Source organism: Sorex araneus, chromosome 10 (assembly GCF_027595985.1).
Source record: "Sorex araneus isolate mSorAra2 chromosome 10, mSorAra2.pri, whole genome shotgun sequence".
Lineage (NCBI taxonomy): Eukaryota > Metazoa > Chordata > Mammalia > Eulipotyphla > Soricidae > Sorex > Sorex araneus.
Window position 1 is genome coordinate 43,410,791 of NC_073311.1, and position 26,893 is coordinate 43,437,683.

The 26,893-nt window shown below is 46.0% G+C and overlaps 1 protein-coding gene across 1 annotated transcript in view; it reads right to left on the reverse strand.

Annotated features, from left to right (window-relative positions):
• Window positions 1-3,624: 3,624 nt before the first annotated feature.
• Window positions 3,625-26,893, reverse strand: part of GNPTAB (N-acetylglucosamine-1-phosphate transferase subunits alpha and beta) — a 76,933-nt gene continuing 53,664 nt past the window's right edge. Inside the window, exons 12-21 of the mRNA XM_055118211.1 lie at window positions 23,514-23,717; window positions 21,574-22,631; window positions 17,718-17,917; window positions 17,267-17,486; window positions 16,280-16,393; window positions 10,841-10,926; window positions 10,020-10,118; window positions 8,220-8,387; window positions 7,586-7,676; window positions 3,625-6,022 (exon numbers count right to left, since the gene is read on the reverse strand). Of these exons, the coding sequence (XP_054974186.1) occupies window positions 5,945-6,022; window positions 7,586-7,676; window positions 8,220-8,387; window positions 10,020-10,118; window positions 10,841-10,926; window positions 16,280-16,393; window positions 17,267-17,486; window positions 17,718-17,917; window positions 21,574-22,631; window positions 23,514-23,717 (2,318 nt within the window). The 3' untranslated portion in view covers window positions 3,625-5,944. The remainder of the gene's footprint in view (window positions 6,023-7,585; window positions 7,677-8,219; window positions 8,388-10,019; window positions 10,119-10,840; window positions 10,927-16,279; window positions 16,394-17,266; window positions 17,487-17,717; window positions 17,918-21,573; window positions 22,632-23,513; window positions 23,718-26,893) is intronic.

Here is a 26,893-nt window from a genome sequence, read left to right on the forward strand (position 1 = left end):
GCTGACCGGGTTTGATCTCTGACACCCTATCTGGTGTGGCCCCTGGGTGTGGCCCCCAAACTGAAAATAAACCAATAAAACCTAAATCATTGTTCTAGTTATAAAATGATGAATATTTGTGAAACAATTTTTAGGAGATGACTTATAAGAGCAATTAAATTCACTCAATCTTATTGCTAAGAGATAATATGCAATTTTCAATTGGGGCCATTATTTTCTCCCATTCTGTTTTTTTGTATATCATTTCAGAATATGTTTTGGACTTTTGTACCTTCTGAGTTTGCTCCCAGCTCTGCATTGTTTTGTGTGTTTTTATTTTACACATGTATTTCCCCTTTTTAACCTAAAAATATGGCCAGTGCCTTAGGGCTTTATTGATTTCTGGTCATACTTTCCCAACTGAAGTCTCTGTGCTATTTCTTAGGAAAAATCACATCAATATTCAGCCATGTGAACTACTGCCTTTTTATTCCAGTCCACTGGATTTCTGATAAAATATTTTATTTTCTTTATTAGCTAGTGTGTAGAATCTTCTCAAGGATACTTGAAAGACAATATACATCCCTGATTCCTTCATCTTCTCAAAGAATTGATAGTCTCATAAAATTTCTCAGTAGAGAAATGTTGGTAATGGTTCTTGAGATACGAGTAGAAGTTTCAAAGATGGAGAAGGAAATGAAAAACAAACAATAGGAACAGCATCTACAAGGTGGCTAGCAGTGTGTGGGCAAGGGTGACAGAAAAGAAAGAGCAGGAGGAAGGTCATAAAAGTAATTCAGGACCTATAATGAGCTATAATAATGATTGTGAATCATTTATGAAACATTTACAATGTAGTAGGTGCTGTACTAATCCTTCCATAAAAAAAAGTTTGAATCCATTCAGTAGTGGAAAATGTCAGGTTTTACTACATTCTAATCGATAAATGTGGGTTTTTTGTTTGGTTTTTGGTTTGGGGCCACAGCCGGTAGTGCTCAAGACATACACTTGACTCGGACCTCAGGGATCACTCCTGGAGGGCGTGGGGGGGACCACATGGGATGCCAAGGATCAACCCAAGTGAACTTGGTGCAAAGCAAGTGCCTTACTCATTGTACTGTCACGCCAGCCCCACAGATGTGATTTAAAACAAGGTGGCTTGCCTTCAAGATAAATGCTAATTTAGGAATTGTGTCTTCCAATGTTCATTACTGATTATTTATAATTATTATTCTATTGATCTAATATCAATATTAGGCTGGAGCAATAGCACAGTGGGTAGGGCGTTTGCCTTGCACGCAGTCGACCTGGGTTCGATTCCTCCGCCCCTCTCGGAAAGCCTGGCAAGCTGAGAGTATCTCACCCGCACGGCAGAGCCTGGCAAGCTACCCGTGGCATATTTGATATGCCATCTCACAGTAACATCTCACAGTGAAGATGTTACTGGTGCCCGCTTGAGCAAATCGGTGAGCAACGGGATGACAGTGATACAGTGAGTCTGTTGCTCAAGAGGGATTTTCATCAACCTTGTTTTGGGGAGAGGGAGGGGGCACACACCCAGCTGTGCTCAAGTGCTTAGAGCTAACTCCTGATGGTACTGAGTGATCACTCCTCATGGGACTCAGAAGGCCAATGGGATGCAAGGGTCAAAAGCAGGCTGGCCTCGTGCAAGGCAAGCACCCTACCCACTATACTATCTCCAGCCCAACCAGTGTTTGTGTGTGCGTGTGTGCGTGCGTGCGTGTGTGTGTGTGTGTGTGTGTGTGCATGCGTGCCCGTGTGCCTGGAGGTTATTCCCAACTGTGCTGGAGGGTTAACTCCTGGTGGTACTCAGTATACCTTGTAGTGCTGGAGATGTAACCAGCGGTTCCTGCATGCAAAGCCTGCACTTAGTCTGCTGACTGTCTCTCCAGCCCCCCGCCCCCACCCCCACCCCCTGCATCCCTTCTTTTGGCAGAAATATCCACCCCATGTCACAGAACCCAAACTTACAGTAACTCATCTCCATTGGAGTTTCTCTATAGGGGAGGGGAGAGAGAGAGAGAGAGAGAGAGAGAGAGAGAGAGAGAGAGAGAGAGAGAGAGAGAGAGAGAGAGAGAGAGGGAGGGAGGGAGGGAGGGAGGGAGGGAGGGAGAGAGAGAGAGAGAGAGAGAGAGAGAGAGAGAGAGAGAGAGAGAGAGAGAGAGAGAGAGAGATCTACTGTCTACTGCTTCTCTGGGGCATGGCAGACAGGAGACATGGGAAGCATAGGAAGTGTGTGTGGGAAGTGTTACCCAGCCCTAGCAAGGTAATACTGTATTCTGCACCCCTCTTTTGGTTTCCCTTAAGTAGATGGAGTGAACTTGTGCATTTAGCAGGCAGAACATGTTCAAAAAGACACGGTAATTATTACAACAAATGGGAAGGGGCAATCAAACACAAAGCCCCTAAACGCTAAGGCTCTGCACACCGGTTTACTGTAAATAAAATCTGGGTTTACTGTAAAACACAAAGAAAACTAAACAGAGCAAATAAATGTAGAAAAGTTTTGGGAAGCCATTGTACGACACTGTATTTTTAAATTTTGGTTTTGGGGTCACACGCTGTAGTGCTCAGGGCTTACTTCCTGGCTCTGCACTCAGACATCAATCGTAGAGGGCTTGGGGGCCACATGGGGTCCCAGAGATGGAACTTGGGTTAGTCATATGCAAGGCAAGTTCCCTACCTACCGTACTGTTGCTCCAGCCCCAACTACACTGTATGGTAAATCTTGTGGTAGGCTCAGGTTCAGTCCTCAGTAGTTCGTGGTCCTCCAAGCATGGCTGGGAGAAACCCCTGAGCACAGTCAGGAATAGTCCATAAGCACTGCCAGATGACGCCCCACCCCATATTCCCCTTCAAAAGGCAAAAACAAACAAAAACCCACACGTAAGGCGGCAGACCCACTGATATGATCAAAGCTGTGTCTATTTTGTTGATTTGGGGGGGCCATACCTGGTGATGCTCAGGGATTACTCCTGGCGGGGACCATATAGGATGCTGGGGATCAAACCCAGGGCAGCTGCATGCAAGGGTAAATGCAGCCTATTGTACCTATTGTACTATCTCTCCAGCTCCCTGGTTCATCTTTTGGATCCTGCTGATGTGAACAGCACTGGTTTTCTGATGCTGGACCAACCCTGCATTCCTAGAGTGGTCTCACTTGATCACGAAGAGGGGCTTCTTTGGCAAATAACTGAACTTGGCTTATTTGTGATGTCATTTGAGATACTTATTAGGTTGACTGGCCTATGTCTTTTTTTTCCTGTGCGGAGGCAGACTTCTGTGAGGTTATATAGGTTGACCTCCTGAGATGAGTTATGTTGTGTTTCTTTTTTTTTTCTAACCTCTGGTCAGTTTCTGTGAGATTAATACTCAAGATTTATCTGAGTTGTAAGATTACACATTCACATCCTTAGTCATTAGTCATTACCCGTATACGTTTTAGTCTATATAATTTTATTTTCTTTTGGTGACACCCAGGCTTATTCCTCCCCCTTTGCTCAGGGATCACTCCTGGCTGTATTCAAGGGACCAAACCCAGATTGACTTGATGAGAGGCAAGTCTTGTTCCCATTGTGCTACTCTCCGGCGAAATTATAAACGCTTGTGAAGAAATGAAGCAGGTCAAAAAATTTTTTTTTTATTTGGAAAAGATCTTACTTTTTTTTTTAAAGCCAAGGGCTCACTAGAGGCGGCTCTTGCAGCCTCTCTGCTGGCCTGGGTAACGATCCTTTCGTCCCAGTCACTTGCTAGGTGCAGGCACATATTGTCTCCCATCATCATCACCATCAGCAGCCTATGAGGCAGACAGCAGTGTGCCCTCCCGCTGTGAAGAGAGAGCTGAGTCCTAGCAAACAAAATCTGGGGTTCAGGACTCACCCCGATAACCTGACAGAAGAATGTGTGTTATAGGCAGGCATGCAAAAAAAGGGACAGGAAACTTGGGGGTCTCTACTGGCTATGACACTGGGCAAGACCCACAGCGCCTCTGGTCCTGGGAACCTTGATGCAAATGCAGGGTTTTGTTTCTGAAGCCACTTTAGAATGCTTCCTGGGAGCCCTGGGAACTTGGAGGTAACCACCGGGAGCTCCGGCAGGGTGAGAAGCTCTCCCTCTTCTATTTGCAGGCTGGCCTTCAGCTGGTCTTCGGGTGAGTAAAATAAATGGGTCTAAGGCTTTAAAAATTCTGAGGGCCTCCCAGCTACCCGCCAAGTTTCTTAGATTCCCCAATGGTTCTGTGAATATCCTGTATTATTTATTGCATCATCCTGTATTATTTAAGCTCCGTGACCACAGAAATTTCTGTCACACCCAAATGTTTGTTTCTCAACAACTCTTCTAAAATAAATGTTTCACCTTTAAAATGATATCCAGATAACCCCTACATTTTTACCTTGTGGCAAATTCCACTGAGAACTGCTCTTTCCCTTTATAAAATGGCATCCTCCTGTGTAATACTAAACCTCACTAGGCTACTTCCCACTTTCAATTTCAGTTCAGCACATTCGCTGGCATGCTAAGCACACAAATGATCGCTGAATCCAGACTAACAATGACCGATTTTTAAAATCAAAGTCTTAGACAAAAATCTAAGTTTTTATGAGACTTCAGTTTTTGAAATATGTAACTCTTACAACACAGACACAGTATTTACAAGATCTTTTTTACAAAATACATACGCCATTTGGAAAGAATACTGTTGAGAGCATGATCTAAAATACCTGTCAGTGTTTAAAAGGACTTGTGGCATTTGGTAGCCAAATACCCACTGTACACAGACATAAATAAAATATGGCTGAACATCAGGGCTTATCCATATGTAAAAATATTAATTCACCATCTTGGTGGTCTGGAAATAAGGAGCCTATGGATTAAATCCAGTTGGTGGCCTGTTTTTGTAAAACCACAAGCTACCCATGGTGTTGACATAGGTAAACGACTGTTGAACAAAAAACAAACAAGAAAGAAGAGTATGCCAGAGATACATGGGGCCTAGAATTATTTACCATGTGGCTTTTAACTTAAAAAGCCTTGCCAAGCCCTGGAGTGTAGGAAATCGATGGGCATCAACTTAGGGTGTGCCAGTTCCCTAAGTACTTCTCACTTCTAAAAGGAGGCACTTCTGTTAAAATATGTACATTTCTAAAAACATAATTACATCTGGAGAGTAGCTCTGCTACTGACCTCTAGCCCTTTATAATGAGGCCTCCACAAGAATTGCAGTATTCTCAGGGACAGAAGTGAACAAGCACAGAGGATTCAGATGTCAGCCATTGAGTGTGTCAGGACTGGTAAGTTCAGACCACCTGCAGCCGGAAGCATTAAGAAAACCCCTAATTTAGAAGTTGCCAATTAAGAGGTGCTATTGCTGCATTTTTTACATGACAGCTATAAAAATCATGTTTAGACATCCCGATTCATTATTTTCAAAAGCAAGAATGACTAGTTAACTTAGTAACTACTTATTTCAAAGATGAGAAATGGAAGAAAAAGAAAGTGAAAACAAAAAAAGAAAAACACCCCAAAATGTAAAGACCAAAGGGCTTTGGAATGCAAAGACCGGGGTCTCTTGGCAAACACCTCCAAGCTGGCCTAGATGAGGCATCTCCTGTTACAAGTTAGTTGCAATGATAGTGATGGGAAGTTAGCAGCCGTCTCTCATCAGTGAGTCTTCACCCCTCCCATAAAAAGAACAATGAGTCCATGAGCAAATGCTCATGAAAAAGCAGTTCGGAGCTGCTCAGCACATGAGTTTTTAGTGTGTTGGTTAAAACAGTTCCTGGTCAGTGGGCTATACTCATGCCTCAAAATAAGTTATGTACTGGACGCTGTTCCTTCTTCACGCCAAGATGACGAAGCATCACATCACGAAGTCATCTCTACGTTGCTGAGTTTTAAAATGCTCAGTGAATGCTGAGGTAGATGATTTTCCAATGAAGAAGTTCTATACCCTGATTCGATCGGGACTAGCTTCCTTCTGTATCCGCCTTCTGGGAAATATCTTCCGCTTAAGTGCAATTAGCTAAATGATAAAAGAAAACGCACCTTCAATTTATTGACAGAAGAGTTTATGTAACAAGAAATCCTCTGATACTGGGATTCTTGGTGGTGGAATATGAGCACTGGTGAAGGGATGGGTATTCGAGCATTGTATAACTGAGATTTAAACCTGAAAACTTTGTAACTTTGTAACTTTTCACAATAAAAAATTAAAAAAAAAAAAAATAAAAAAAAGAAATCCTCTGAGCACTACTACCTTAGTAACCCCCAGGTTTATACATAAAAGACAGACAGCAGATGAGTCTCCTTCACTCCTCCCCCCAAAACAAAATCAATAACTAATTTTACCTGCACCTTTTCTAGGGTTCAGTAAGCCTGGAGATGTCCCCATAAGGTATTTAAAGCCATGAGTATCAAACTTATTTTGGCCTGGCCCATAATTCACGGGATTAGGATGCATGTCTAAATAGATACTGGAGGCCCCCACGTTTGATCCTTATTACAACAGGGTGTGGTGTGATGGGCCTGCATAGCCGGGCTTGAGCAGCCAACCGTCAGGCCCATACCCCAAGACTGAGTATTGTTATAAGTGGCCCCGATAATCCTGAGCATAGCTGGGAAGGCCCCCCAGAATTATTCTGGCTCAAACTTCATTCTTTTCGGGGTCACATTGGTGGTACTCAGAACTTCTCCAGAAGTCACTCCTGGCAGTGCTCAGGGAACTATGTAGTGTCAGAGATCAAACCCAGGTCTCCATATGAAAAGTCTGCACTCAGCCCTTTGAGCTACCACCTCCCTGACCCAATAAACTACAATCAAAAGTCATGTACATGTTTTTTTTTCTGTACTTGACCATAGCAATGATAGTCTGAAAATACAGGTATAAGAAAGAACAACAAAACACCACCACCACCACCATCACCAATAGTCTTTCTTTGTAATTAGTGGCTTGGAATTTGTTTAAAAAATTTTATCATAGGGGGGCTGGAGCAATAGCACAGTGGGTAGGGCGTTTGCCTTGCACGCAGCCAACCCGGGTTCGATTCCCAGCATCCCATATGGTCCCCTGAGCACCGCTAGGAGTCATTCCTGAGTGCAGAGCCAGGAGTAACCCCTGTGCATCGCCAGGTGTGACCCAAAAAGAAAAAAAAAAAAATTTTATCATAGGGCCGGAGATAGTATAGTGCGTAACATGCGACCAACCCAGGTTCGATTCCCAGCACCCTGCATGGCCCCCTAAGCCAGCCAGGAGTGATTCCTGAATGCAGAGGCATCCTGAGCACACTTGGCCAAGTATGGCCCCTGAGTGCCACAGGCTGTGCTTCCTTCCCCTTCTCCCCATCCCCCTCCCACCACCAAATCTAAAAGGGTTTCTCTTGAGTTCCAGGATTAAAAAAGTAAAGATGTCTTTGTGGCAGCAGATTTAGAAGAGAAATTAAAAACTACCTGTAACAACATGATAATTACAAATACATTTGACCTACCGGCACATGAGCTCTCAGCCAATGTTATGGATTATTTTAGAAGAATCAAATTCTAGTGTGTCAAATACTGTCTGATATCTCTTGAAAATATAAAAACTTACCTGTTCAGCAAAAAACGAGAATATCGTAAACATAATCAGCGTCGCTAGTACACAATGAGTCCAAAACTTCAGTTTGTCCCGATACGCCCTCCTATTTGAAGAAGAAAGCAAATATGGAGCTCTGGGTACAGGTTATCATTTATAATAAGTAACTTAAGGAGAAAAATATACTGCCCAGCCTAGTGTTGGCTGATGCAGGTACTCAAGAAATGGGGGAACACAACTCTGAAGACAGGGGAGCAGTCAGTAAGCAGTGGGTAAGATGCTTGCCTTGCATGTGGCTTACCTGGGCTTAATCCCTGGCAACACAAATGTTCCCCTAGGCCCTGTCAGGAGTGAACTCTAAGCGCAGAGCAGGAGTAAGCCCTAAGCATCATCCAGTAAGGCCCCAAAACCAAACCCCCACCCCAAAACACAAAAAAAGCCTCTGAAGACAGAGATGATGACGAATAAAAAAGAAAACCAGCAGATGTGTTTGGCCGGTGAGTTCAATAAAAATTACATTTTAAGCATTAAGAGAAGTAAAACCCTAAGTATATCTTCACGAAGGAGTTAGAACAAAGAACAGATTCAAGAAAGGGTATCATTCTAAATATGTACCCCACCCCCGCCCACAGGAAACCAGGGAACTTACCATTCCTGTAGCTCATGCATATGAAGAAAACGGTTTCGATACTCTCGGGGCAGCTCAAACTGCGATGGTATAGGGAACATGGATTCATAGAAGTCCCTGAGAACCGCTTTCACTGTCTGGGCATCTTTATGATTGTGGTCGATGTTATCATTCAGGCAAACAAACTTTCTAGAAGCAAGAGAGACCAGGATAACTGGCTACCACCAGGATGGGTCTGACGAAACGAAATAAGATACATGGATTCCAAATATAACAAAATGGGCATTTTTCCCCAACCCATCCCCCCAAAAATGGGTAAGGGCTGGAGCAATAGTCCAATGGGTAAGAGTACAAGTTCAACCCCTGGTAAGTCTCCTGAGCAGAGTCCTGAGCGCTGTGAGTACCATCCCAAATTCATTAAGAAAGGGCTGGGGATTTAATACAGCAGGGAGGGTGCTTGTTTCTCATGCAGCTGACCCAGGTTCTATCCTTGGCACCCCATATGGCTCCCAAGTCCTGCCAGAAGTGAATCCTGAGCAGAGAGCCTGGAGTAAACCCTAAAACCATGGGATGTGACCCCCCCAAAACAAAACAAAACAAAAACCAGAAGTCAAAGTCATTAAGAAAGGGGCTGGAGCAATAGCACAGTGGGTAGGGCATTTGCCTTGCACGTGGCCGAACCGGGTTAGATTCCCAGCATCCCATATGGTCCCCTGAGCACCGCTAGGGGTGATTCCTGAGTGCAGAGCCAGGAGTAACCCCTGTGCATGCCAGGTGTGACCCAAAAAGCCAAAAAAAAAAAGTCATTAAGAAAAAAATAACTGGTTAAAAAGGCAGGGCAACACTGGCCTACTTGGGGTGGGGGATCTTAAAGCACCCTGGAGGTCGTCCCAACTAGTCTACACCAAAACTGTCTATAATACACGGTTCTGCCTGCAGCCCCACTGAGAATGCAGCCATTACAGTCAGAAGAACCCTGCTGTGGAACAAGCAGAGACCAGCAGTCTAAAAACAGCTTCTAAAGTAAGGTAGGTGAGGGAGGGAGGAAGGGAGGGGGGAAGGGAGGGAAGGAGGGAAAAAAGGAAAAAAGGAGGAAGAGAGGGAGGATGAAGGGAGGGAGGTAAGAAGAAAACAGAAGACACAGAAAAAATGAAAAAGTAATCCATGTTTATGGACTGGAAGTATCAACATCACTAGAATGACCATCATCATAGCTAAGGTGTTATGAACAGTCAATGCACTACTTATCAAAATTCCAACAATACTTTTCAATCACTCAGAGCAAATACCATCACAGTTTGCATGGAACCACAAAATCCCTAAGTAGCTAAGACACTTTTCAGAAAAAAAAGAAGACAGGAGACACTGTATCACTTTAAACTGCCCTATAAAACTATATTCATCAAAACAGTGTGGTAGTACGGGAAGAAAAGCACACTCACACCAATGAAACAGAAAAAGTGAAGCCTCAGGTGCATGGAGATTTATTTTATAACAAAGAAGTCAAAAGTGCTAAGTTGGAGAAAGGAAATTTTCTTGCACAAATGGTGCTGGGAAGATTGGTTAGCCACGTGCAGAAACTAAAAATTGGACCACGAACTCACACCAAAAGACAGAAGTTAAGTGAAAATGGATGAAAGATCCAAACCCATAAAATATATCAAGGAAAATATAGAACTCTCCATAACATTAACTACAGTCAAATGATTTGGGAATTCTCTATAGTTTAGACCTAATTTTGTTGTAAACTTAAAAGTGGCCCCCCAAATTAAAGTTTACTAATTAAAGCAAACAAGCCAAAAAGGAAATAAAGAGCAGTACCTGGGGCTTTTTCTTATATCATCCAACTGGCCAACCACGTGAGAAACATTGGTGCGAATCATTTTAAAAGCGATTTCTTCTTCTCCCATGATTTCAAACCTAATTATCAAAGTATGAAAGCATTTATGAAGATATGAGAGACAAATTCCTTAAGAAAAGCTTCTGTGGGGCCGGAGTGATAGCACAGCGGGTAGGGCGTTTGCCTTGCACGCGGCCGACCTGGGTTCGATCCCCGGCATCCCATATGGTCCCCCAAGCACCGCCAGAAGTAATTCCTGAGTGAAAAGCCAGGAGTAACCCCTGTGCATTGCTGGGTGTGACCCAAAAAAGAAAGAAAAAAAAAAAAAGAAAAGCTTCTGTGAAACTTTCAAAGGCTCAGGCGGGGATGATGGGGCGAGGGAGAGTACTCTGCATACAGGAGGCCGGGCTCTGACCACAGCCAGCGGGGGCACTGGGGCACCGAGGGGTAGGAGAGGGGTTGTACTTCCAGGGGAGACCCGAATAAAAACCAACCCAACGAAAAAACGTTCAAGGATCCAACAGCCTCAGGTTGACTTCATTTTTTAGAGTTACAAGAGAAAAACCACCTCATATAAATTTGAGAATACTTCAAAAATGCTGCCAAACTAGGATATTATACCAGACTCTTGTTAATTATTCTGAATTTGTTGGGTGCGGTTGGGGGAGTGGGACCTGGTGCTCGGGGGCCAGTCCCGGCTTAGTGTGGACTGTGTCGCGCCAAAGAGAACCTGGGCCTCCTGAGGTCACTCTGCACCCCTGCAGTCACCCTGACACCCAACAGAGACATTGATACGACTTACCTGTACTTGTTTTTGTCCTTATATGCTTTGTGGATTTTATCAGTTACAGGCTTACAGTTGGTTACCAGGTTTTTGGTGACCGGCGGCTGCGGGGGAGGGGGGACAGGGGGGATAAAGACACGACATCAGGGCCAAGAGGAAGGGTGCACAAAACTTTCACCTCGGAGCCAAACTACCCACAGACTCAGCAACTCAGCATCAAGACGAGAATGTTTACTGCATTATGTCAAAGACCGAACGAAGGCTGGCTACTTTTGTAAACAAAATTTTATTCTACTCATACATTTATCTGAAAAGAGCCTCCAATTGGGAAAATTGAGTAAGGAGAGGCTGCTAAAATCTCAGGACTGGGATGAATGGAGACGTTACTGGCACCCGCTCGAATAAATCGATGAACAATGGGATGACAGTGACAGTGAAATATAAATATAAAATTATACTGTTTTTGTTTTTTAAAAATGCTGTCTGTAAAAACCATTTCTAACTTGCCAGTTTCACCCAAAACTTAGAACTTACAATTTTTTTATGACATCTTCTAAAATAAGGACTAACTTTATCGTGAGATAGGAATAAAGACTATAATAGAAGCCAAGGAAAAGAATAGTATAAAATTAAGCCAAGTTGTCTGAGTTTTTAGTAATTTGAGATAAGAGTTTTATAGTCTCTGGATGTTGGCCATTGATGAGATTACACGGCGGCGACATCTGATAACCTAGTTCTCCATCTTAGAGAACCTGGCAAGTTACCAAGAGTTTACTGCCCGTACAAGGGAGAGTCTGGCAAGCTCTCCATGGCGTATTCATATGCCAAATACAGTAACAAAGATGGGTCTCATTCCCCTGACCCTAAAGAGCCTCTAATGCGGCACCATTGGAAAGGATGAGTAAAGAGAGGCTGCTAAAATCTCAGGGCTAGGATGAATGGAGACATTACTGGCGCCCGCTTGAGCAAATCGATGATCAATGGGATGACAGTGATACAGTGATACATTTATAACATGCTAGCTGTCAAAACAATCTGTCAAACAATTTTGTGACTTATCTTTACTTTTTTCCCAGAAAGAAAATTTTTAGGTAAACTGATAAAACGGTCTCTATGTTACTCATCAGATAACTTGTCATTCTTTTAGTCCAGTTAGAAAACATTTGGACATTCTGTTGCTGCTCCGCCAGCCCAGGTGAGGCGAGCCTCTGGCCAACAGATGGGCTAGAGAGATAGTACAGCAGGTAAGGTGCTTGCCTTGCACCTGGGTTCGATTCCCAGCATTCCATATGGTCCCCCATGCACTGCCGGGAGTGATTTGAGTGCAGAGTCAGGAGTAGCTCCTGATCATTGCAGGGTGTGCCCCCTCCAAAAAAACAACTTTGCCTTGAAACAGGAGGTAGAGCCTCTCCCTTCCCGCTAGGTCCCAGCAGCCAGCAACCTCCACTCCTGACCTGCACCATAGTAAGGGCCCAGGTCCGGAAGCCACAGATCTACTCAATAAATTACACGCTGCTCATGGTGATGTTTCCTGTCATCTGGGAAGGATGGGCAGAGAAGAGAGAGCAACCTCCACCCTAATCTCGCAGCATCTTCCAGGGGGTCTAACTACAAAGACATCCCCTAGCGAAGCAAAACCGGTAGAAAATCAGTGGGGGAAACACACAGAAGCCCAAGTTGAGTCAGTGAAAACAATTATCACTGAGGATACAGCAACACCAACATGCCTAGTAAGTCTCGATGACTTTATTTTTCACTATCATTATTATTATTATTATTGAATCACTGTGAGATACAAGAGTTTAGTGACACCGTGATGAGGGTGTTCAATGAGCTCAAAGAAATGATCATACAGATAGTCAGCAAAGCATAAGAATTATGAAAGTCAAAATGAAAATAACTACTACAATCAGAAATGACAGATATGAAGAGCACAGTAGGTGATAAAAAATAAATCAACAGAAGCTCTGAATTAGCACAACAGCAGCTGGGCAAAGGATTAAGGTGTCCCAAGATAAGAAGAAACTGCTCGGAAATGGCAGGAGGGGAAAATAGTCTGGAAAGAAATTAACAGCATACCGGAGAACAATGGAGAGAACAATGGAATGAGCTCAAGAGGAACAACCTAAGAATCACCGGAGTCCCTGCAGAACAGGAAGGCAGGTGTGATGAAGAAACAGTAAAGAAATCATCCATAAGAATTTCCCAGAGTGGAGGAATACAGGCCCGAAGGGTCCCAGGGAAAATGGACCCAACTTGGAAGACTCCGAGACACATACTCAAAATGACAGAATGCCAAGATAAAGACAGAATATTGAAAGCAGCAAGATCAAAAATGGAACTATTATGTACAAAAGAGAGCCTGTAAGATGTACAGTAGATCTATCAAGTGAGACTTCATAAGGCAGAAAAATATGGAGGAATAAGTACAAAAACTCAACAAAATGAACACGTCCCCAAGAATACTCTATTCAGCTAGACATTCCTTCAGATCTGACGGAGCTATATGGAGCTCCATGCACAGGAAATGGCTTAGGGAATTGACAGCCTTGAAACCAGGTTTGCAAGAAGCTTTTTGTTGGGTTTTGGGGTTTTTTCTTTTTTTTTTTTTTTTGGCTTTTTGGGTCACACTCAGTGATGCTCAGGGATGACCCCTGGCCCTGCACTCAGGAGTTACTCCTAAGCAATGCTCAGGTACCATGTGGGACACTGAAGATTGAACCCGGGTCAGCCACGTGCAAGGAAAACGCCCTCCCTGATGTACTATTGCTCTGGCCCTTTCAGGAAGCTTTAAAGAGCCTCTTTAAAGGACAGGAGATACTCTCCACCACTGATGTCCCTGGAGTAGCACACCACGTCAGATGGGATGTAAAGTAGAAGGTAACCAATCTCAATTAAGAAAATATTAGCACACAAGGCTCAATCTGTAACAACATGTTAGCAATCTCTTATACTAGGGCTTAATGGCTCCAGGGTGAGATACAACAATCTTCACTCACTTTCCTCTAAGGAAATCTTTTTTTGGTCATTTTCAGTGAATTATTCATAACAAGCAATACAAAAGAAATTCGTTAGGGCCTGCTATTGGAGCAGGCTTGGGTGGTGGTGGGGAAAATTGGAAATAATGGTGGTGGGAAGGTGCAATGGTGGTGGGATTGGTGTTGGAATATTGAATGGAAAAAATTATCATGAACAACTTTATAAAAATTAAATTAAATTAAAAAATAAATAAAGCACAGAAGAAACTTCCCACCATGTGGCACTTTAAAGGTGCAGAGGGTCGCCCACTGCTAGGTCAGTAAGGTTAAAAGCACATAGCAATCAGCCATCACAAATGGACATTTATCAATTTATTTTCTGATAATTCTATTTGCCATTCCTTTAGGTTTGCTGGAAGAATATGAAGAAAACTGGTTACCCGTCGGCCAAGAGGGCAGGCTAGAGGAGTGGAGGAAACCGAAGACACTGGTAGTGTTACTGGTGCTGGAACATTGTATGCCCGACACAACTCTATTGGGAATAACTTTATAGATCACAATGTTTTAATAAAAATTTTAAAAAGAGGGGCTGGAGAGATAGCAGAGCGGGTAGGGCGTTTGCCTTGCACTCGGTCGACCCGGGTTCAGATCCCAGCATCCCATATGGTCCCCTGAGCACGGCCAGGGGTAATTCCTGAGTGCAGAGCCAGGAGTAACCCCTGTGCATCGCCAGGTGTGACCCAAAAAAAGCAAAAAAAAAAAAAAAAAAAATTTTAAAAAGAAAAAAATATTATCCTCTGTGTGACCAATTAATTACAGTAATATAGACAATGGCTTGGCTGAGAGTTCCCTGGAGTGATGCTAATTAGTGCAACTAGTGTAACTAGAACTTATCCCCTGAGTCTGCAGGAGTCTCAAGACTACACAAAATCATCAGTAAAGTGGCTTTAATTACTTAATTCTTAGTATCCAAGGGATATTTGCTGATCCTAAATGTCATGCCAGAAATTTATCAAATACTAAAATCTTGCTCTGCTAATGAAGACGCAGTAAAGAAAAGTCAACTTCCTCCATGATCTTTCACGGTGCCTGTAAAGAGCACGAGAAACGGCCGTCCTCTCAGACGTCTCACCGGCCCTGGCAGAGAGCACGTCCCTGCGTGCTGCCGAGTCCTTTGTGTGGGGCTTTGGTAACATAAGGACTTCGGAACCCAAAGGCGATGTGAGAAAGAAAGGTAGAGGAGAGACAGGTAAGAGGAAGAACAGGTGTGCAAACAGAGAAGAGAAGAGTGAAGGCGGGGCAGAGAAAAGGGGAGGAAACGACAGGGAGAAAGGAAATGAGACAGAGACAGAGACAGAGACAGAGAGAGAGAGAGACCCAGGCCATTAGGAAAGCTCCAAGTCTCAAGGTGAAGGTCTGGCCTCTAAAATAACCTGTCAATTAGAGATTACATATAATTTGTGCTTTTATAAGATGGTAAGTAAAAAAAAAAACAATACTTTATTCTGATTATGAAAACAAAGTACAAGCCATTCATTGTAGAAAACACGGAAAATACTGGAGTGAAAAACATTATAACTTGTGATTTAACCTATTATCATTCTACTACCCCCTCTGTGCCTGTGTGTGTGAATTTTCCATAGTTCAAATCCTATTCTATATTAAAACTTCCCCCCACTGATCTAAGCACTTATTTCATATTACAGTGAAGATTATCCACAACAGCTGAATTTTGTCCTTGTTCTATTAAATAAGAATGTATCTTTTTCTTTTTTTTTTTTTAAACTTCACTAAAACTGGGATGCATCCTATAATGAAGAATCTAATAAACTCTCCAGCCCTCTGGTACTTCAATGCAGTTCATTTACTGTCTCCACTGATATGATTAAGATAGAGAAGCATCAAAGCAATGCGGCTTTGATGAAAGATGATGTTCCATGATGAGTATCTCCTTGACTAATTTTGTCTTGTTTTAGTTTGGGGGCCACACCCAGCAATACTCAGGGGATACTCCTGGCTCAGCACTCAGGAATTGTTCTTGGTGGTGCTTGGGCAGCCAACAAGGATGCCAGGAAATGAATCTGGGTTGGCCAGGGTTGGCCGTATGCAAGGCAAGTACCCTACCTGCTGTACTATCTCTCTAACTCCATCCTTGGCTAATATTTAATAGCAGGATTTTTCTTCTAGGCAAATGAGTATTCTTTGTGTGTGTGTGTGTGTGGGGGTCTCTTCTGACACGCTTAGGGAAGAGAATGTCTATTTACTAACTATGTATCCACACACAAAAAAAACTCAATATTAATTTAATACCCAGTGGTAGGAAAACAGATCTTCTAAAATAAAACACAAATCATGCTAGATTATCCATTGTATTACTTTCTGCCAAAGACATAGACATTCCTCCTTCCAGATTCTGAGGTGCCATATACTGCCAAAGGATGTATGTTCCACTGTACATAAAAGCACCCACGTAACTTACCAGATTGGGGTCATAGTATGCTTCCTGAGTTGGCGGAATGTTGTTTAGTTGAGTGATATTACTTGGAAGCGTTTTTGAGCAATTTATTAACATGTGTTCCAGGCCTGTTAAATCCTAAAGCAAATACAAAGCAAAATAAAAGGATAAGTCTGCCATATATATACATCAGAAGTAATGATTATAGTTTTTCACTATAAAACCACAAAAAAGTCTCCGATAATCACATATATGCTATCTCCAAACAGTGTAACCATATGATTTTTTTTGGTTTGTTTTGTTTGGGGGCTACAACCACTGGTGCTCAGGGCTTACCCCCCAGCTCAGTGTTTAGAGGGGTAACTATGAGGCCCTAGGGGTGCATGTGGTGATGGGAGTCACACTCAGGCTGCCCCCATGCAAAGCACGGACTCAGCCTGTTGAGCTATCTCTCCATGACCGTAAGGTCTTTAAGAGGAAGCCTCCTCTAAAAACAAAGGGGTGGGGGTAGACTGAGGCAACATTAAATGCACAAATTTCATCCCTGTCACAGAGTACAACACCCGAGGGATCAGCAGATGAGATGCCATGAAGCCGGCTGCATCCTGACACTCTCCGTACAATGCCTAATCCTGGGACAAGATGGGGCCCCGCAGCACCAAGGACCCAGCTAATACCTCCAGCTACCCACACCCAAGCTCCCCTACCCCACCCCCGCAATGAACTTGTCCCAAGACTCTGTCACATAGCTGTGGTCCAGCCTCTCAGTAACATTCAGGCAATCCTCACTAAGCCCTAAAAAAGCAGTAACTCCGTAAAACGCGTGCTTCATATTTGATCTGAATGCTGGTACTGAATAGAGATTGCTTGCGAACATTCTCCTTGGAATGTCAAGAACTATTTTACATTAAGTTAAAATATGCAGGAGAAAAGAAAATGCATCAAAATGAAAAGCTGTTTACTTAAAAATGTCCCAAAATGTGAGGGGGGAGGGGATGGAGAATCCCACACCTGTAAACTTAAAGGCAGGTCGTGAATTCTGGTCGCCAGCGTTCGAATTTCTCTGTCAGATAAGACGCCAGACTGGTCTGTATCAACTTCATCAAAAACTTGAGATATATTCAGTGGCTGAACTGCGCTCATGAGATAATAAAAATAGGAGAAGGCAAACTGCATGTCCTCTGAATGGCGCACTTTGTGAAATGACGTCTTGTCAAATTCTTCAGGGAACCTGTCCAAAAATAACACAGAATGACCACTGGATACTCAAATATATCCAGGACCTGCAATCTGTGGTTACTTTGACCTTCCCACTTATCTCGACGATACCTTCCATGTACTAAGTTAGTTATACTATCCCTAGACTCAGCACGAGAGCCCTAAGTCAACACAGCCAAGCTGCCCTTGCAAGCCGTCTCAACTCCGAGCACACACGGGTAAGCTGGGCACCAGCCAGACTTACATGTCCTGCAGCTCCTGCATGACTACTCGGTCGATCATGTGGGGCATGTGCGCGGGGACTTTCCGAGAAGTGAATCCGAACTTGCTATTAAGAATCTTATTGACGTATCGGAGGGAATCTGCAAAAGTGTCTTTCAGTTGCCTCCCGGTGCGCCGGCTGTCAGGCAAGTATTCCAACTGAGTCTGCAACGACTCCCGCTCCTGGGGAGAGAATTCCACACAGCAGAACATCACGTGTCACACACAAGCGGATTTGTGAGCAGATAGCTACGATCCATTTTATTTGAATAACGTGGCCAAACTGGCCACCGTCGATAACGGGGGAGGGAAATGAGAAACAAAGGATCCCAAGAAGGGGACAAAGATGGATTTTGTGACGTCTGCAGTCCTCCGGTCACTGCAGCACTATGCACAGTAGCCAAGATCTAGAAACAACCCGACTGCCCGAGAACAGATGCCAGGGGAAAGAAACTCTGCTGCATCTACACAACGGAATACACAACGGGGCAGTAAGAAATTTGCAATTTGCTGCTATGTGGATGGATCTGGAGACCATCATGTTGAGTGAAGTTAGAGGGAGATGGAAGGACAAAGAATGATCTCTCTCACATAAGGAACTTCGTCAGAGAGAAACAGAGCCCAAAGTCAATAGAAATGAAGAGCAAGAGAACTGTTCTTCTGTGAGAAGTGTGCCACTGGATTGGCGGTGGGGGGTAAATTAGGGAAGGGCGACCAGGACAACGGTGGAGGGGAAAAGTACCCAGGGGAAGGGAGGCAGACTGGGGGCACTGGTGAAGGGATTGGTGTTGCCTGAAACTTTGTATGCCTGAAACTTTGAACAACATTCTTTCATGAATAACTTTAGAACTCTGTAATTCAGTTATTAAAGTTTTTTTTTAATTATGAAAAGAAAATAGATGAAACCATTGCCAACAGTGGTTTGAGAACAATAGTCCTGGCAGAGAGGTTTATTCAACTGGTTATCAAACATGAGATTTCATGGCCAATCCAACATAACATTTAGAAAATGTATCTTATAAATAAACTCGGTGTTACTGTCAATATCAAGTTATGTCTCCTGATGACATCAAAGCAACAAATACTTGGATTCTAAACCTATGGGACAGACTATAAAATTGGCTTCATAAAATAATCTGGCTAATGTTATAAAATGAGCTATTTTATAAAATAAACTATATTCTAAAAGAACTACTGAACCACCAGAAACAAAACTGAATGCCTACAGCAAGAAATACTGACGAAGCACTGAAGATGTCTGATAAAAGATGAAGTAATTTTACTTCTCAAAGTCTGATAATCTGAACAGGCCAGGTTAGTTGGCCTATGGAGAAAACAAGCTCTTGTTTGGGGAAACAAGAAACAGAAAAGAAGCTCTGTTGGGGAAAGACGAAGAGTTGCAAGATGCTGGAAGGCCAATGAGCAGACAAGGACAGGCGATAACGTACCCAGACCTTTAACTCAGAAATTCTAGCTAGAGAAATGAAAAACCTCCCCAAGGGCCGCAGTGATAGCACAGCAAGTCAAGCAGGGCACTTGCCTTGCCCGCAGCCTACTCAGTTTGACCCCTGGCACCCTATGTGGTCCCCGAAGCCCACCAGGAGCAATTACCGAGCACAGAGCCAGGAGCCGGCCCTGAGCATTGCCAGGCAAAGTCCCCTAAACAAAGCAACAACAAATAAAGAGTAAGATACGTGGACAAGGACACTTGCTGCAGGGCCTGGGGGGACAGTGCAGGGGTTTCGAGCGCCTGCCTTGCCAGCGTGCGGTCCCGAGGTCAGACTCCCGGCGCCCCACGTACACTGAGCACACGCCTGGCAGCTCTGCTGTCCGCCGCTGCGTTCTGCACTTTCAGGGCTGCACTGCCTGCAGTTTTCTTTGATTTTGGCCAATGGTCAGGGCTGACTCCTGGTCCTGTGCTCAGGACGCCATGCTTCAGACCAGGGTTGGCTGCATACAAGGCAAGCACCCTACCTGCTATTCTGCATCACTCTGACCCCAACTGCTTGCAATTCTTACTAACCTAAAGGGCCTTCTTAAAAAAAAAAAAAGTGTTAAAAGCAGGTAAAGGGATGTACACCATAACCTTTTGGTATCTGCACTGCAAAGCACAATGCCCAAAGGGGGCACAGGTGGAAGAGAGAGGGGGAGTGCCTGCCACAGAGGCAGTTGGGTTGGGGGGTGATGGGAAGGAAGCTGGGGAGACTGATGCTGGGAAATGTATGGTGTCCCAGGGATGGGTGCTGGAGCACTGTGTGACTGAAACCTAATCATGAACAGCTTTGTAAGGGTCGAAAAAAATTTTTTTTAAGTTTAAAAAAAATAAATGCAACAAAGGAAAGAAAAAAGATTTTAAATGATGGGGGCTGGGGGGAACCAACAGAAGAAGGATGCTGCAGCCTGTGACTCGCTGGCCGCTGAGTCCCTCCGGGGTGCAGGAGAGCACGGCGCACTCTTCTCTCCCCCCTCAGCCCTCCCGGCCTCACACTGCTTCTTCACGAGCCCGCACAGCACCTTTCCCGGTCCGTGGGCTCCTACGCACCCGCACAGGTCTGCGCCCAGACACCTCCTCCAGGAGGCCTCCTCCCCGCCTCCCTAAGCAGCAAGGGCCTTTTCCCTTTCGACTCTCCACCCTTCCCTCAACAGAGCGCCTCACCGCACCGTTAGGAAAGCTGTCCGCCAACCTGCCCTCGCAATCTCCTCAACAGAGACCAAGTCCCAGTCACCTCGCGCGTGCCAGGGCACTGGCCACAGCGACAGCGCAGGGTGGGGACATGGGGCACGCGGTGCCACGGAGGCCGGAAAGGGGAGGGCAGAGTTCGCCAGCGCGGGGGCTGCGCTCACAGGGACTTCCTCTGCGCGGGTGTACCTTGACGTGTTTCACTGGTAAAGCCAGGAAATCATTAGCTCTGACTCCCACAACGCATGAAAGAACTGTTTTGTTCTGGCAGGGAGGGCGCTGACAGCTCAGAGCCTGGGCCCAGCTATGCGGCGCGGAGGTGCAGGGGTCCGTGATGCCACTGCAGACTGCAACGGAACCATCACCCTCCAGCCCTTTCAGCTACTCCCCGGCCCCTGCAAAGGTGCCTTTTGGGAGGGGGAAAAAAAAAGAAACCAAGGAGGAAAGAAAGTAAGAGGCCATCCCAGTTCTCCTAGTGTCTCGGGGTCTGCCCAGGAAACCCCTCAGGGGCAGGTGAGACCCCTCCCGCCCCAAGGGACCCAGGCCCTGCAGCCAAAAACCTCCAGAACTCAACCTCTGCCAGGCTCACAGCTGCTCTCCACACGCTCGGGCTGAGCCTCACCCACGAGTGAACCTGGACACTTCACAGAACACACCCTGCCCATACTCCAAGGGCATCGCACCCCTGTGATGGGATTCAAAGTAGAAGGCAACCAACCTGAGAGGGAAATATTCTATTATTTCAGTTCTGCTTTGGGGCAGGGATTGAGGCACGGGATGGAAACACCCGAAATATGGTGGTGGAAAGTGTCATGGATTGGTGTTTGAATATTAAATGTAATCAAATATTGTGAGCTACTTTATAAAATAAAAAAAATTTTTTTTAAAAGAAAAGAAACCCCTTCATTCATTCATTCATTCACTCACACTAAGGCTAGCTGCTAAAATGTAAAATGGGGCTAGCTACGGCAGACACCCCGTGTATGAAGTATTGCTGCTGTCATAGTTAACGGGCCAACGGCATGAGGCCACGAGAGACAGGCATTTTTCTCCAATGACGGGAGCAGGGCCAAGTAAGCGGCAGCAGTAACTGCACCACGTACAGGGTTATTTTTTTTTCTTATGAGCCTGGGAAGAAAGAGGGCTGGCGACAACTTACAGAAAGTAGAGCCTGGAACACCTTTCTCTTCTCCCAGGGCAAGAAGCCCGGGTAACCATCCGGGTGATGCTGCAGTTTCCTCCCCAGGTACCCTCGGGGCGTGCCTCTGTGGTCCCCCACCACCTCCTCCGCTCCGTTCCGCTCGGGTCCTCTCCCTGCGACCTTGCTGTCCTGGGCCTCGCGGCTCTCCGGGGGCGCCCTCGGAGGAGACGGCTCCTCTCTGGGCGGGCGGCCGCCTGCCGCGCCGTTCTGAGTCGGAGTTTCCCCTCTAAACCTTGGCTGCGTTTCCGGGGCTGCGGGCGGTGTCTGACCTTCGGGGGGGCCGTTGGCGTGGCCGGCCACCGAGGGCAGCGCTGACCTCTGGAGCCTTTCCGACGTGCCCAGGGGGTCTGGCTTTTCCAGGGGGGCCTTCCAACTTTCATTCCTCTCGGCGGCTCCTCGGGCCTGGCGTGCCAGAAAGGAGCTCAGCAAGGCCGCCTTGGACAGGTTGTAGCCTTTCGCCGTGAGGTCTCCGTTTTCCAGCTGCAAGTCCAAGGCGCGCAGCCTCTGCCGGGCCTCCTCCGGCAGGAGGGAGACATTCACAGCGGGGATCTTCACCTCCTCCGTGGTGTTGGCCCCACCCCGTCTCCTGACCCGCGGGGCGCGTTTGTCTTCGGGGACGTCCTCGAACGTGACCTCCCCCTCTGGGCGCACACTGGTCACGGCGGGGCTGGCGGAACCCACCGGAGACTTGGGGAGGGTGGAATTCTGCTTGGCATCCCCCCGCGTGTCCACCTCCACGGCGATCTGGAGTTTGAACTCTTGGCCGTCCGCCGCCTGGAATGTGAGGTTAAAGTGGATGGTGGTCGCGTTCATCCCACTGTGCAGTATGAGGTGGATGGTTTTCCACTTATTGGCAATCGACGCGTGCCGAATGATTGGGTTGTCACTATAGGCGCCTTCGACCCCTCTTTTGGCTATTTCTGCAAAGCTGAAATAAGGCAGGTATTCACCTTTTGGAACAACATAATGAGTCTGGTTTGGGAGAAGAGTTACTTTATACAATTCATGAAAATGATCTAGAGGAAAGAACACAAAATAACTTTTTAAAAACTAGGCATTTTTCCTCCCCTCCTTTTCCTCTTATTCTTAGTGTCTGAATTTTCACTTTCTAAAGATGACTACAGAGTGACTTCCAGATCACCAGGAATTCTACAACAAGAGTCGCTGGCACGGGGATTCATTTTTCTCTCTGAGGCAACTACAACTGATTAACATGGAACGTTGACTCCAACACACTTCCCAGACACTGCAAGATCTTGGAAGTAAATCCCAATGCTTAACTTCCATGTTTCGGCCCCAGTCATAGGAGAAAATACAACTTTCTTTCTTGGGAGGTGGGGGGGTGGGGAGGGGGACAGAAGGGAAAGTTTAGGTCACCCCCAACGAACAGAGGGGCTCATCCTGGCTCTATCCTTAGAGGCCATTCCTGGTAGTGCTCAGAGGACCTACAAGGTGGCAGGAATGGAACTGGGGTCAGTCACAGGCAGGGCAAGTGCCTCGACTACTTATCTGGCCCTAAGAAAATATGACTTTCTGCCCAGGTGACTTCCGTTCATAATAAGCTGGCCACAAGCCCCAGTATCCAGTCATCCTTAACATGACGAGTCTCCTCGAATGATTTCCAGTGAAATTTTCCTGTCTTTTCAAGTACATTAAATCTGCTTCATCAAAAGCATATAGCTGCAGCAGTTAACAGGGACAGACACAGGCAGCTTCAGTGCCCCATTTTTCTAAAGGTCCCTGAACCCCCTTATGCACCTAACTAGTCAGCGTGCAAGGCTGGGTACGCGGAGAATACTGACTTAAGCACCACCATCCCAAACCCACTCGAGGCATCAAAGATTTCTGAGCCTCTTCCTCTTCGTGCTCCCACAGCAACATCTTGTGTCAATCGGTACCTTGCCCGCAGTCGCCGGCATCGAACCCACAGGACAAGACATTGCAGGCCTGGTCACAGAACTTATCGGCCAGCCAGGAATTGGCGCATCCTTGATTACAGTAAGTGACGCCACTGAGGCCTCCGCCGAACTGCCAGTGCTGGCCGATGCCGATGCCCCCGGTGCCCCCGCCGCCGACGGCGTAGCGATTCGCGCCACTGTTCCCTGGAGAGGCAAGGGGAGGAGAGAGCCGTGTTGTTAGAATCTCGAGAGAGACAGAGAGGCGGTTCCGTGTTTCCTAGGAGTGTTTCTCAGGCTGCTACCTGCACAGGCGGGGAGGTAGCAAGGGGCCCGGCGGCACGGAGCAGCCAGCCTGACACTCTGCGGAGCAGAGAAAGAATTAAGGGTCTCTTTCTGTGTCTGTCTCTTTCTTTCTGACTCATTTGCGGGGGGGAGGTTTACTGTGGTTCTTGGTGGTGGAACATGTGCACTGGTGAAGGGATGGGTGTTCGAGCATTATGTAACTGAGACTTAAGCCTGAAAGCTTTGTAACTTTCCACATGATGATTCAATAAAAAATAAATTAGGAAAAAAAAAAAAGAATTAAGGGCCTTGGGGCTGGAGCCATAGCACAGCGGGTAGGGCGTTTGCCCTGCAAGTGGCTGACCTAAGTTCAATTCCCAGCATCCCATTATGGTCTCCCGAGCACCGCCAGGAGTAATTCCTGAGTGCAGAGCCAGGAGGAACCCCTGTGCATCGCTGGGTGTGACCCAAAAAGCGGAAAAAAAAAAACCTTAAAGGCCTCAGTTGATCATCCCTGGATGGGCTCCTGAAAAACACAACTCTTAAACAAACCCACGCATCAGGCCCAAAGAAGCAAGTTCTCGGATCACACTCCTTTACTTGGGGCCAGTCGGGAGCGCTCTCACGGGGCAGCCTGGAGAGAGGGAAAAGGCATCATTCCAGGGCCGGCTGCACAGACCTCAGAGCTTCCCAGGGGATAGGACACGAGGAGGGTGGCTGCCTGCTCAGACACCATTAGCAATGGGCAGGGGTGCCAGCAGGGCTGAGCCCTTCACGACAGAGCGCCGTGAGCACGCCCGCCCTTCCCCGGGGTGGCCAGGACTTCTCGGAAGTGAGGCAGAGGGGCCAGAGCGATAGTATCTTGCATGCATCCAACCCGGGTTCGATCGCCAGCATCCCATAGGGTCCCCCAAACCCGCCCAAAGGGATTCCTGAGTGTAGAGCCAGGAATAATCCCTGAGCAACATAGGGTGTCGCCCCCCAAAAACAAGCCCACCCCTCCGCCCCATCCCCAACCCCCTCCCCGCCAAAAGAAGAAGTGTGACGGCAGACAGGTCTAACTGAAATGCCTTCTGGACTTTTGCTTGGTACTCCAGACTCTTCCAAGTCTGCTTCCTCACAAGGAATACGGGGTACACACACTTATTCTGGGTGAACAAGACATTCGGGCAGATGACAGATGCTGCTTTACAAGCTGCAAAGCAGTAAGTGTAAAAGTGTCACTGGGCAATACCACTGCTGGGAATATATCCCAGAGAGGCAAAAAAGTATAATCGAAATGACATCTGCACATGTATGTTCATCGCAGCACTGTTTACAATAGCCAGAATCTGGAAAAAACCCGAATGCCCTAGAACGGATGACTGGTTGAGGAAACTTTGGTACATCTATACAATGGAATACTATGCAGCTGTCAGAAAAAAGGAGGTCATGAATTTTGTATTTAAGTGGATCGGCATGAAAAGTTTCATGCTGAGTGAAATGAGTCAGAAAGAGAGAGACAGACATAGAAAGATTGCACTCATCTATGGTATATAGAATAACAGAGTGGGAGACTAACACCCAAGAAATGTAGAAATAAGTACCAGGAGGTTGACTCCATGGCTTGGAGGCTGGCCTCACATTCTGGGGAAAGGGCAACTCAGAGAAGGGATCACCAACTATAATGTAGTCGAAGGCCATGTGGGAGAAGGGAGTTGCGGGCTGAATGAGGGCTAGAGACTGAGCACAGTGGCCACTCAACACCTTTATTGCAAACCACAATAGCTAATTAGAGGGAGAGAACAGAAGGGAATGCCCTGCCACAGTGGCAGGGTGGGGTGGGGGGAGATGGGATTGGGGAGGGTGGGAGGGATGCTGGGTTTACTGGTGGTGGAGAATGGGCACTGGTGAAGGGATGGGTTCCCGAACTTTGTATGAGGGAAGCATAAGCACAAAAGTGTATAAATCTGTAAATGTGCCCTCACGGTGATTCACTAATTAAAAATAAATAAATAAATTTTTAAAAAAAAGTTAAAAAAAAAAGTGTCACTGGGTCCAAATGTCAGTGGATGAGAAAAGGGAAAGAGATGCGGGGAAGAGAAAATACTCGAGGGCCTTCCCCTCCCCCCTCATGCTCCTCCTTCCCTCCCCCCTCCCTCTCTCCCTCATGCTAGAAGCCAAAGCACGCACACTACCCCAGCCACCTCTTCAACCACTCTGGGCTCTCCCCTCCTGGCCCTCTACCTGTTTCCATGCTTTGGTGCAGGGGTTACTCCTGATTCTGTGCTCAGGACTGTTCCCAGGGAGAAGCAGGGAAATATCCAGAGGCTGAGACTGACCCCAAATGTAAAGCAGGAGTCCAGTCCGATGAGCCATCTCCCATGACACTTTGTTGTTGTTTGGGTGCCACACTTGGCTAAGGGCCTACTCCTGGCTCTGTGCTCCTGGAAAGGCTCAGGGGACCATCTGAGGTGCCAGGGACCAAACCCAGATCAGCTGTGTGCAAGGTTAGGCAACTGCCATAACTACTGGCCTTTGTCTCTGCTACCCATACACAGTTTTCTTTAAAAACTTTTATTTTCAAACAGTTGTTCACAGTAATTAATTACATTCAATATTTCAACACCAATCCCACCACCATTACAACCTTACCACCACCATTATGTCGAATTTTCCCACAACCACCCAAGCCTGCCCTGAAGGCAAATGCTGATTTATTTTGTATTGCTTATTATGAATAATTGACTAAAAATGATTCAAAAAGGTTCTCTTAGAGGAAAGTGTGTGAAAATTGTATCTCATCTTGAAGCCATTAAACCCCATATTAGAGATCATTAATATTTTGCTGAGTTTGAGTCTAGTGTGCTAATATAAATATATATATGTATATACAGATATACAACTGTATACCTGAATATATCTACATATGGCAAGCTCCCTGTGGCGTATTCATATGCCAAATACAGTAACAAAGATGGGTCTCATTTCCCTGATCCTGAAGAGCCTCTAATGCGGCATCATTGGGAAGGACGAATAAAGAGAGGCTGCTAAAATCTCAGGGCTAGGATGAATGGAGATGTTACTGGTGCCCGCTCGAGCAAATCGATGAACAACGG